The sequence below is a fragment of the Nerophis lumbriciformis genome, linkage group LG17 (genome assembly GCF_033978685.3).
Source record: "Nerophis lumbriciformis linkage group LG17, RoL_Nlum_v2.1, whole genome shotgun sequence".
NCBI classification, from domain to species: Eukaryota; Metazoa; Chordata; class Actinopteri; order Syngnathiformes; family Syngnathidae; genus Nerophis; species Nerophis lumbriciformis.
The window spans coordinates 1,857,902-1,870,212 of NC_084564.2; the positions used below are offsets into that span (position 1 = coordinate 1,857,902).

The following is a 12,311-nucleotide window of genomic DNA, read 5'->3' on the forward strand; positions in this document are numbered from 1 at the left end:
GAGTGGATCGTGAGATCGACAGGCGGATCGGTGCGGCGTCTTCAGTAATGCGGACGCTGTATCGATCCGTTGTGGTGAAGAAGGAGCTGAGCCGGAAGGCAAAGCTCTCAATTTACCGGTCGATCTACGTTCCCATCCTCACCTATGGTCATGAGCTTTGGGTTATGACCGAAAGGACAAGATCACGGGTACAAGCGGCCCAAATGAGTTTCCTCCGCCGGGTGGCAGGGCTCTCCCTTAGAGATAGGGTGAGAAGCTCTGTCATCCGGGGGGAGCTCAAAGTAAAGCCGCTGCTCCTCCACATCGAGAGAAGCCAGATGTGGTTCGGGCATCTGGTCAGGATGCCACCCAATCGCCTCCCTTGGGAGGTGTTTAGGGCACGTCCGACCGGTAGGAGGCCACGGGGAAGACCCAGGACACGCTGGGAGGACTATGTCTCCCGGCTGGCCTGGGAACGCCTCGGGATCCCCCGGGAGGAGCTGGACGAAGTGGCTGGGGAGAGGGAAGTCTGGGCTTCCCTGCTTAGGCTGCTGCCCCCGCGACCCGACCTCGGATAAGCGGAAGAAGATGGATGGATGGGATTCTGGGTATTTGTTCCGTTGTGTTTATGTTGTGTTACGGTGCGGATGTTCTCCCGAAATGTGTTTGTCATTCTTGTTTGGTGTGGGTTCACAGTGTGGCGCATATTAGTAAGAGTGTTAAAGTTGTTTATATCACAACCCTCAGTGTAATCTGAATGGCCGTTGACCAAGTATGCGTTGCAGTCACTTACGTGTATAAGCAGAGGCCGCATACTACATGTGACCGGGCCGGCACGCAGACAGCATGGTGTAAAAGCGGACGCGACGACATGTTGTAGAGGCCGTTAAAGGCAGTGCCATCAATATTGTTGTCCGGGTGAAAATCGGAGAATGTTTGCCCAGGGAGATTTCCGGAAGAGGCACGGAAATCCGGAAAAATCGGGGGGGTCGGCAAGTGAGCCGCATCAGAGTGATCAAAGAGCTGCATGTGGCTCCGGAGCCGCGGGTTGTCGACCCCTGGTCTAGATCATAAAGCATGCCTCTCACATGGATAGGATGTATTCCGACAAGTTAGTACACTTTGACGGACAATTTAGGCCCGGAACTAGCGAGAACGACACGAAAAGACGCTTGGTCCCACCCCCCTTTTTTTCACGAGGATTATGAGTCATTCTTCATCTAAATATATGAACATCTGAGTAGTCGGCATCCGAATGACTCAAAACTTGTACAGTAAGTGATGTTTTATTATGTTTGTTGGCTCTCATGAAGTCTGCAGTTAGTAGTAATCAGTGATAGTTTGAAAAAATAAGTATGCACCGCGAATGCTTAAAATGATCAAAATACGTAAATATTAAATGTTATTATAAATGTGCCCATTACTATATTACATATATACTTACATCAAAACCTTAATTGAGGTGTTTTGATGTTTTTCAAGGGCTTTATAGGCGGAATAGGGCAGCTCCTATAGGCTCCATTGTAAGCCGACTTTTGATCGCATTTATCTAATATTTAGAATGCATTAACAAAAAAAATACATCCGTGGTCTTGTCTTTCATAATGACTGGCAAAATTCCCCAAAAAAGTGCAGTTCCCCTTTAAATAAACAAATGATAGACTAAATGACTGAGCACAGCACAGGCGGAAGAAAAAGTAGTTCCCACCAATCGCGTTTCATTGAGACAAAATCTCAAGGATTGAGTTACTTTACACCAGGGGTGCTCACACTTTTTCTGCAGACGAGCTACTTTTCAATTGATCAAGTCGTGGGGATCTACCTCATTCATATATATCATTTATATTTACTTATTTATGAAATATATGTTTTTGTTAACAAGTTAAAGGTGTTTAAAGATAATGCAAGCATGTTTAACACACATAGTTAATATTGTTAATACATTAAAGGTGTTTAATGATAATACAAGTATGTTTAATACATATAGTTAATATTGTTAACAAGTTAAAGGTGTTTAAAGATAATGCAAGCATGTTTAACACATATAGTTAATATTGTTAACAAGTTAAAGGTGTTTAAAGATAATGCAAGCATGTTTAACACATATAGTTAATATTGTTAACAAGTTAAAGGTGGTTAAAAATAATACAAGCATGTTTAACACAAATAGTTAATATTGTTAATACATTAAAGGTGTTTAATGATAATACAAGTATGTTTAATACATATAGTTAATATTGTTAACAAGTTAAAGGTGTTTAAAGATAATGCAAGCATGTTTAACACATATAGTTAATATTGTTAACAAGTTAAAGGTGGTTAAAGATAATACAAGCATGTTTAACACATATAGTTAATATTGTTAACAACTTAAAGGTGGTTAAAGATAATACAAGCATGTTTAACACATATAGTTAATATTGTTAATACATTAAAGGTGTTTAATGATAATACAAGTATGTTTAATACATATAGTTAATATTGTTAACAAGTTAAAGGTGTTTAAAGATAATGCAAGCATGTTTAATACATATAGTTAATATTGTTAACAAGTTAAAGGTGGTTAAAAATAATACAAGCATGTTTAACACAAATAGTTAATATTGTTAATACATTAAAGGTGTTTAATGATAATACAAGTATGTTTAATACATATAGTTAATATTGTTAACAAGTTAAAGGTGTTTAAAGATAATGCAAGCATGTTTAACACATATAGTTAATATTGTTAACAAGTTAAAGGTGGTTAAAAATAATACAAGCATGTTTAACACAACTAGTTAATATTGTTAACAAGTTAAAGGTGTTTAAAGATAATGCAAGCATGTTTAACACATATAGTTAATATTGTTAACAAGTTAAAGGTGGTTAAAAATAATACAAGCATGTTTAACACATATAGTTAATATTGTTAACAACTTAAAGGTGGTTAAAGATAATACAAGCATGTTTAACACATATAGTTAATATTGTTAACTTAAAGGTGGTTAAAGATAATACAAGCATGTTTAACACATATAGTTAATATTGTTAACAAGTTAAAGGTGTTTAAAGATAATACAAGCATGTTTAACACATATAGTTAATATTGTTAACAAGTTAAAGGTGGTTAAAGATAATACAAGCATGTTTAATACATATAGATTCCTTTCTTTCATGAAGACAAGAATATAAGTTGGTGTATTACCTGATTATGATGACTTCATTGATTGGAATCAGACAGTGGTGATGATAACGTCCGCATTTTCGAATGGAGGAGAAAAAAAGTCCTCCTTTCTGTCCAATACCACATGAAAGTGGTTGGTTTTTGGCATCTTATTTGTCCAGCTTCCGTACTCCTTTGTATACACTTTACAAGAAATACATTGTCGGCAAACTCCGTAGCTTGCTAGCTTGTGCACGCCAGCTTTCTGAGACTCTTATTTTGGTAGCGCAGGCAGGATGAAGCAGAGCTTTTATTGTGCAACTGTGCAGTCGGTCTTTGGAGTTTTGACGACAGGTACGGCGCCAGAGTCTGTTGAAATAAAGTGTTTCTCGCCTTCCAGTCGGTAATTTTAATGAGCTGGCAGCAGCCAGCGTCATCTCAGAAGACCCTCGGGTGCCGTGAATGTCAATCAAGTGACGAAAGTGACGTCATAGTGAAGATTTATGATCGCTCATTTTTAGGACTATTTTTTTTAATGCCTGGCTGGTGATCGACTGACACACCCTCCGAGATCGACCGGTAGATCGCGATCGACGTAATGAGCACCCCTGCTTTACACTGTGTTCTTGTAAAATTTAAATGATGTGCATTATCTCAAATAACTAAAGTATCAAAAGTATCGATATGAGTTCATGAAGATCTGGTATCAGCAGTATCGATATTTCAGTATCGATTCACACCTCACTACTTGGCGCGAAGCTAGCTGCATATGGCCAAAATGAAGAGAAGGCTCTGAATATCTGTGAAAATTGCAGTCTGATGTTTATATTTTTCTTTCAGCCACCGTTCTAAAAACGACTTAATTCATCCTGACTGTAACCTTGTGGGGAGTTTTCCACTGCTAAGACATGAAACAAGTCCACAGTAATAGTGAACTGATTACCATTTTGGCCATCTTGGCTTTGGGACCTTTGACCTCCACGATGGGCACTCCAGTTCTCACAATGATGTCTGCTTCTGGGACGGTCCTCTTGACCAGGAAGCTGACCTTGTAGGGCTCGGCACACTGGAGGATCTTCAGAGCGTCTTCATACCTCACGTTGTCAAAGTACACTTTGGCGCTCAGCAGCTGGTCACCTGAATGCAACATTGGAAAGAGTTGGTCACTAATACAGTTCCTGGCCATCCATCCATCCATCTTCTTCCGCTTATCCGAGGTCGGGTCGCGGGGGCAGCAGCCTAAGCAGGGAAGCCCAGACTGCCCTCTCCCCAGCCACTTCGTCCAGCTCTTCCTGTGAGACCCCGAGGCGTTCCCAGGCCAGCCGAGAGACATAGTCTTCCCAACGTGTCCTGGGTCTTCCCCGCGGCCTCCTACCGGTCGGACGTGCCCTAAACACCTCCCTAGGGAGGCGTTCGGGTGGCATCCTGACCAGATGCCCGAACCACCTCATCTGGCTCCTCTCGATGTGGAGGAGCAGCGGCTTTACTTTGAGCTCCCCCCGGATGGCAGAGCTTCTCACCCTATCTCTAAGGGAGAGCCCCGCCACCCGGCGGAGGAAACTCATTTCAGCCGCTTGTACCCGTGATCTTGTCCTTTCGGTCATAACCCAAAGCTCATGACCATAGGTGAGGATGGGAACGTAGATCGACCGGTAAATTGAGAGCTTTGCCTTCCGGCTCAGCTCCTTCTTCACCACAACGGATCGATACAGCGTCCGCATTACTGAAGACGCCGCACCGATCCGCCTGTCGATCTCACGATCCACTCTTCCCTCACTCGTGAACAAGACTCCGAGGTACTTGAACTCCTCCACTTGGGGCAAGATCTCCTCCCCAACCCGGAGATGGCACTCCACCCTTTTTCGGGCGAGAACCATAGACTCGGACTTGGAGGTGCTGATTCTCATCCCAGTCGCTTCACACTCAGCTGCGAACCGATCCAGTGAGAGCTGAAGATCCTGGCCAGATGAAGCCATCAGGACCACATCATCTGCAAAAAGCAGAGACCTAATCCTGCAGCCACCAAACCAGATCCCCTCAACGCCTTGACTGCGCCTAGAAATTCTGTCCATAAAAGTTATGAACAGAATGGGTGACAAAGGGCAGCCTTGGCGGAGTCCAACCCTCACTGGAAACGTGTCCGACTTACTACCGGCAATGCGGACCAAGCTCTGGCACTGATCATACAGGGAGCGGACTGCCACAATCAGATAGTCCGATACCCCGTACTCTCTGAGCACTCCCCACAGGACTTCCCGAGGGACACGGTCGAATGCCTTCTCCAAGTCCACAAAACACATGTAGACTGGTTGGGCAAACTCCCATGCACCCTCAAGGACCCTGCCCAGAGTATAGAGCTGGTCCACAGTTCCACGACCAGGACGAAAACCACACTGTTCCTCCTGAATCCGAGGTTGGACTATCCGGCGTAGCCTCCTCTCCAGTACACCTGAATAGACCTTACCGGGAAGGCTGAGGAGTGTGATCCCACGATAGTTAGAACACACCCTCCGGTTCCCCTTCTTAAAGAGAGGAACCACCACCCCGGTTTGCCAATCCAGTGGATTGGCCAGATTTAAGTGTTTAAAGTAAAAAAGATAATGTATGATTTATCATACTTGCCAACCCTCCCGGATTTTCCGGGAGACTCCCGAAATTCAGCGCCTCTCCCGAAAACCTCCCGGGACAAATTTTCTCCCGAAATTCAGGCGGAGCTGGAAGCCACGCCCCCTCCAGCTCCATGCGGACCTGAGTGACGTGTCAACAGCCTGTATTCACGTCCGCTTTCCCACAATATAAACAACGTGCCTGCCCAATCATTATAACTGTAGAATGATCGAGGGCGAGTTCTTGGTTTCTTATGTGTGTTTATTGTTAGGCAGTTTCATTAACGTCCTCCCAGCGCGGCAACAACACACAACAACAGCAGTCATGTTTTATTCTACTGTAAAGCAGTTTGTCTGCCGTAAACAGCAATGTTGTTGTAATATATTGAGTTATAGGCAATAAACAGGCGAGGGGATGAAGTACGTCTCTTTACTGTAGACTTCAGAACAGACTCACACACTTGACGTCAGGTGCGCAACACCACGTAAATCGTTGGCCAACCAAAAAGTAACCCCAGTACGCTATAGCCAACATTCACCAGGAGATGGCAACAGACAAACATAGATCACTCTATTAAATTCCACACCTTTTAGAATTGTAGAAGTTACTCAAAATAAACAACCCAACCAAAAAATGCAGCAGCTCAATTAAAAAACTGTACTTAAGCCACATTCTTTTTTTTTATAGTACTGAACTCTTAACCCTCATTTGTAAACAATAACATGTAAACAATAACATGCTTATTATACAAACAGTATTTGTACACCTTTAACACAGATTTTTATACTGTCTTCAGAGATTCAGTTTTTTTGGTGGTACTCGAAAACTTTCTGGGTACCTGTGAAAGGGTGTTCAGCATGGTTAGAAAAATAGTGACAGAGAATAGAACAAGGATGGACAATTCAACCCTTAACTCAACAATGAGTAGATGAGTGTTATGTGTGTGTATATGTGTAAATAAATGAACACTGAAATTCAAGTATTTATTTTATATATATATATATATATACATATATATATATATATATGTATGTGTGGGAAAAAAATCACAAGACTATTTCATCTCTATAGGCCTGTTTCATGAGGGGGGGTTCCCTCAATCATCAGGAGATTTCTCCTGATGATTGAGGGAACCCCCCCTCATGAAACAGGCCTATAGAGATGAAATAGTCTTGTGATTTTTTTCCCACACATACATATATTGCGCTCTACTACGGTATCGAGCACTATTTTTTGGATAACCTTATTAAGACATATATATATATATATATATATATATATATAGCTAGAATTCACTGAAAGTCAAATATTTCTTATATATATATATATATATATATATATATATATATATATATATATATATATATATATATATATGTAATACTTGATTTGGTGAATTCTAGCTGTAAATATACTCCTCCCCTCTTAGCCACGCCCCCAATCACGCCCCCAACCACGTCCCCACTCCACTCCACCCCGACCCCCCACCCCCCACCTCCCGATATCAGAGGTCTCAAGGTTGGCAAGTATGGATTTATTTACATCACTTTTATTAGCGGGGCCCTTTTGGCTCCCTAAGAATTTTAATGGGATTTAAAGAAAAGAAAAGAAAAACATTGCTCAAAAAACAAACGAATCAAAACTGTTGTTATGAATTATTGACCTACTTAAGGCTCCAATTACTTCACATCAAGTATTGCACTTTGAAAATATTTTGGAGAAAAGGTAGCATATTTTGTGTTTTTGCCATACAAACTGAATTTTCTTTAACATGATGGGCATAAAACATTACAAAAACCATGTATATTAGCAGATGTGAAGTTTGATATTGAGATTTAAGTGTTGAAAAAAAAAATAAAAATAAAAATATATATATATATATATATATATATATATATATATATATATATATATATATATATATATATATATATATATATATATATATATATATATAAAATTATGACCAATTTATTTTTAATTTTTATGACAGACAAACAAGGCACTGCCTTTAGCGTCCTCTCACCTGAAAAGGAGACTATTATATACGTCTCCGTTATCCATAGGTTTATCTATAACCCATAACATGGTGGCCGAATGGATATAGTCACTCATGAACGGTCAGAGAAGCACAAGGCAGTATTATGGGCCACCTTGCAAGCAACATTCCGTTCTCATTTGCGGATGTTTTCAACAAATCCGTGAAGGATATGTTCCCGGATTCAGAGATCGCTCGCCAGTACTCAAACGGCAGAACAAAGGCTACTCAAATAGTGAAAGGTAAGTGTTATTTTTTTTTTTTTAAGTAAGCAGCAAGTACAGTACAGTTAGTAGAACAACTGTGTTTTCATTACTGTGTACTGTACTACATATATATATATATATATATATATATATATATATATATATATATATATATATATATATATATATATATATATATATATATATATATATATATATATATATATATATATATATATATATCATCATGGAAAGAAAAAAAATGTAAAAAGAAAAAAAAAAATATTAAATTGTTAAATGTATCCAGTGATTATACTATAAAGTTATTTTCCATTTAACTTCACCAGTTTTAGATTATTTTTATTAAAAATCGCTGAATTTTCACATTTGCCGTTCAAATACTGAGAAGAGACGGTGCGGTGAACAGCAGCCAGTTGAGGCACGTCACTCAGTGCCTCAACATGGACGGACTCGGCTAACTGCTGGCCTGCTGTGCAGTGAGACAGTATTGCTATATGAATTATATTATACATTTCCATAGTTTAGTTAGCTGAGGTATATAATGTACAGTGTATTTTGTCAACAACTGTGTGTGTGTAACGTATTTCTTGTGCTGAGCGATCATAAAACGGCTGCAAAAGACGCACTGGCTGAGGCTCGCCTCCTGCACCCCCGCCGTAGAATGCACGGCAACCCCTGACGGGAGTGTTATATCAACTAAAGCCCACACTTAAACTTTCCACGTGCAAGATTGAATCTATTTAAAAACGTTATTTCATAAGAAGCCAAAAAGTGCAAAAACAATAATGTTCGTGTTGGAGGAGTTGTGAATGACTGCAGGGCCACAACATTAGGTACACCTGCAGACTGCAGGTGTACCTAATTCACAACTCCTCCAACACGAACATTATTGTTTTTTTCACTTTTTGGCTTCTTATTAAATAACTTTGTAACCTATTTTTATGGGCTTTCCTCTTTGTGATGTTAAGTTCCTGTTATGCGCTGTTATACAATATATGCCTTGAGCTCTTATTTTGAAGGCGCTAAGAGCGGAAGTGACGACACGTTGGAGTGGAGCGGAAGTTTTTGAAAGAAGGTAAATAAAGTGGTCCTCGTGTAAACTGGAGCCTCCGTGTTTGTTGTTTTGTAGTTTCGTACAGTATAGGCCACATTTATAAACCCTCGGTTACACTTTTTTAAATAGATTCAATCTTGCACGTGGAAAGTTGAAGTGAGGGCTTTAGTTGCGGCGCATGGACTTCATTTATAAGTAAAGGTAAGACCATAATAACGTTTTTTTTAATTAAATGTGCTTTTTTGTGTGCTACAGTTTGTATGTGTAAAGTTAAAGTTAAGTTAAAGTACCAATGATTGTCACACACACGCTAGGTGTGGTGAAATTTGTCCTCTGCATTCGACCCATCCCCTTGTTCACCCCCTGGGAGGTGAGGGGAGCAGTGGGCAGCAGCGGCGCCGCGCCCGGGAATAATTTTTGGTGATTTAACCCCCAATTCCAAGCCTTGATGCTGAGTGCCAAGCAGGGAAGAATGCTGGTATGAGCTTTTAAACATAACCCGTTAACTGCTGCCAATCAAATGGTGAATAAGATACTCTTTAGGGTTCATATGTTTGTAAATCTGACTGTGATGAAGTCAGTGCCTCACCAGCCATCAACCTCACCGCACGTCACTGGTATATATATATATATAAGAAATACTTTAATTTCAGTGAATTCTAGCTATAAATATACTCCTTCCTCCTTAACCCCCCAACCCCCACCCTTCATTCTCCCGAATTCGGAGGTCTCCAAGTTGGCAAGTATGACAATCAAGCATATAAAGCCAACTTGTTTTTCAACTCTACTGGTACTTTAAGGTGTGAAGAGAGTACCTTGCTGCAAACTGAGATGTTTGGCGGCCGGCGAGTCTTTGAGGACGTCTTTAACGAAGATTCCCTGCTGTCCTCCGCCCGTCACGCTGTAGCCGCTGGCTCCGGCCTCGGCCTCCGTCTCCACCACGATCTCCTGCGGCTTGGAGGCTTCCGCCTCGACCTGCTCCACGAAGGCAGAGAGTACGTTTAGAGCGATGACTCCAGTTTAAGGTGGAGAGGTTGCTGGCGCTTACGGTGGGCTCGCTGCCAGGTTGTGGATCCATCGCCGGCTGCGCCGGTTGACAGGCGGACTCTCTCAGGTGACTTCTCTTCTGACTCAGCACCTGCTTCAACTCCGCATGGAGCTTCTCCTTCTGCTCCTGCAGAGCACACATGCACTCGATGAGGTCACACTGCGATGTGTTTTTTTCCCCCTTGTTGACGGGCGTCCACCTGCTGCCCGATGAAAAGACCAGCGCTGAAAATCTGCTGACTGGATGGGAATGAAAGTTGTTTACGCGGCCGGACCAGACCATTGTGCTCTACAACAGTAAGGGGTGAGGGTTTGCACACTGCAAAAACTGAAATCTAAGTAAGATGAAATATCTCAAATAAGGGTGATATTTGCTTATTTTTTGTCTGATAAGATCATTCTTCTCACTAAGCAGATTTTATGTTAGAGTGTTTTACTTGTTTTAAGTGTTTTGGTCCTAAATGATCTCAGTAAGATATTACAGCTTGTTGCTGAGATTTGATGACCTATATTGAGTAAAACATGCTTGAAACTAGAATATCAAGTGTTGCAAAGCTGTGTCATCAACACTCACAAGTATAAAACTACTTTTTTTTAAAGTAATAATTTCTTATTTCAAGCATGAAAAAAAAAAATCATGAGTTTGACACAATTGTGTCTCATAATTAAAACAGATGACAGCCAAATGGACTTTGCTGTTTTATTTGCAATGAAACAATAGAAAATACGTACTCATATAGTACTGTATATATACAGTATATATATATATATATATATATATATATATATATATATATATATATATATATATATATATATATATATATATATACACACACACAGGTAAAAGCCAGTAAATTAGAATATTTTGAAAAACTTGATTTATTTCAGTAATTGCATTCAAAAGGTGTAACTTGTACATTATATTTATTCATTGCACACAGACTGATGCATTCAAATGTTTATTTCATTTAATTTTGATGATTTGAAGTGGCAACAAATGAAAATCCAAAATTCCGTGTGTCACAAAATTAGAATATTACTTAAGGCTAATACAAAAAAGGGATTTTTAGAAATGTTGGCCAACTGAAAAGTATGAAAATGAAAAATATGAGCATGTACAATACTCAATACTTAATACTTGGTTGGAGCTCCTTTTGCCTCAATTACTGCGTTAATGCGGCGTGGCATGGAGTCGATGAGTTTCTGGCACTGCTCAGGTGTTATGAGAGCCCAGGTTGCTCTGATAGTGGCCTTCAACTCTTCTGCGTTTTTGGGTCTGGCATTCTGCATCTTCCTTTTCACAATACCCCACAGATTTTCTATGGGGCTAAGGTCAGGGGAGTTGGCGGGCCAATTTAGAACAGAAATACCATGGTCCGTAAACCAGGCACGGGTAGATTTTGCGCTGTGTGCAGGCGCCAAGTCCTGTTGGAACTTGAAATCTCCATCTCCATAGAGCAGGTCAGCAGCAGGAAGCATGAAGTGCTCTAAAACTTGCTGGTAGACGGCTGCGTTGACCCTGGATCTCAGGAAACAGAGTGGACCGACACCAGCAGATGACATGGCACCCCAAACCATCTCTGATGGTGGAAACTTTACACTAGACTTCAGGCAACGTTGATCCTGTGCCTCTCCTGTCTTCCTCCAGACTCTGGGACCTCGATTTCCAAAGGAAATGCAAAATTTGCATGGTTGGGTGATGGTTTGGGGTGCCATGTCATCTGCTGGTGTCGGTCCACTCTGTTTCCTGAGATCCAGGGTCAACGCAGCCGTCTACCAGCAAGTTTTAGAGCACTTCATGCTTCCTCCTGCTGACCTGCTCTATGGAGATGGAGATTTCAAGTTCCAACAGGACTTGGCGCCTGCACACAGCGCAAAATCTACCCGTGCCTGGTTTACGGACCATGGTATTTCTGTTCTAAATTGGCCCGCCAACTCCCCTGACCTTAGCCCCATAGAAAATCTGTGGGGTATTGTGAAAAGGAAGATGCAGAATGCCAGACCCAAAAACGCAGAAGAGTTGAAGGCCACTATCAGAGCAACCTGGGCTCTCATAACACCTGAGCAGTGCCAGAAACTCATCGACTCCATGCCACGCCGCATTAACACAGTAATTGAGGCAAAAGGAGCTCTAACCAAGTATTGAGTATTGTACATGCTCATATTTTTCATTTTCATACTTTTCAGTTGGCCAACATTTCTAAAAATCCC

The 12,311-nt window shown here is 41.0% G+C and overlaps 1 protein-coding gene across 3 annotated transcripts in view; it reads right to left on the reverse strand.

Moving 5' to 3' along the window:
• prx (periaxin) overlaps positions 1 to 12,311 on the reverse strand; it is a 69,696-nt gene that overhangs the window by 23,046 nt on the left and 34,339 nt on the right. For all 3 annotated transcript variants that reach the window (XM_061972193.1, XM_061972192.1, XM_061972194.1), the window contains exons 4-6: positions 10,099 to 10,224; positions 9,866 to 10,025; positions 4,068 to 4,261 (exon numbers count right to left, since the gene is read on the reverse strand). In XM_061972193.1, the coding sequence (XP_061828177.1) occupies positions 4,068 to 4,261; positions 9,866 to 10,025; positions 10,099 to 10,224 (480 nt within the window). The remainder of the gene's footprint in view (positions 1 to 4,067; positions 4,262 to 9,865; positions 10,026 to 10,098; positions 10,225 to 12,311) is intronic.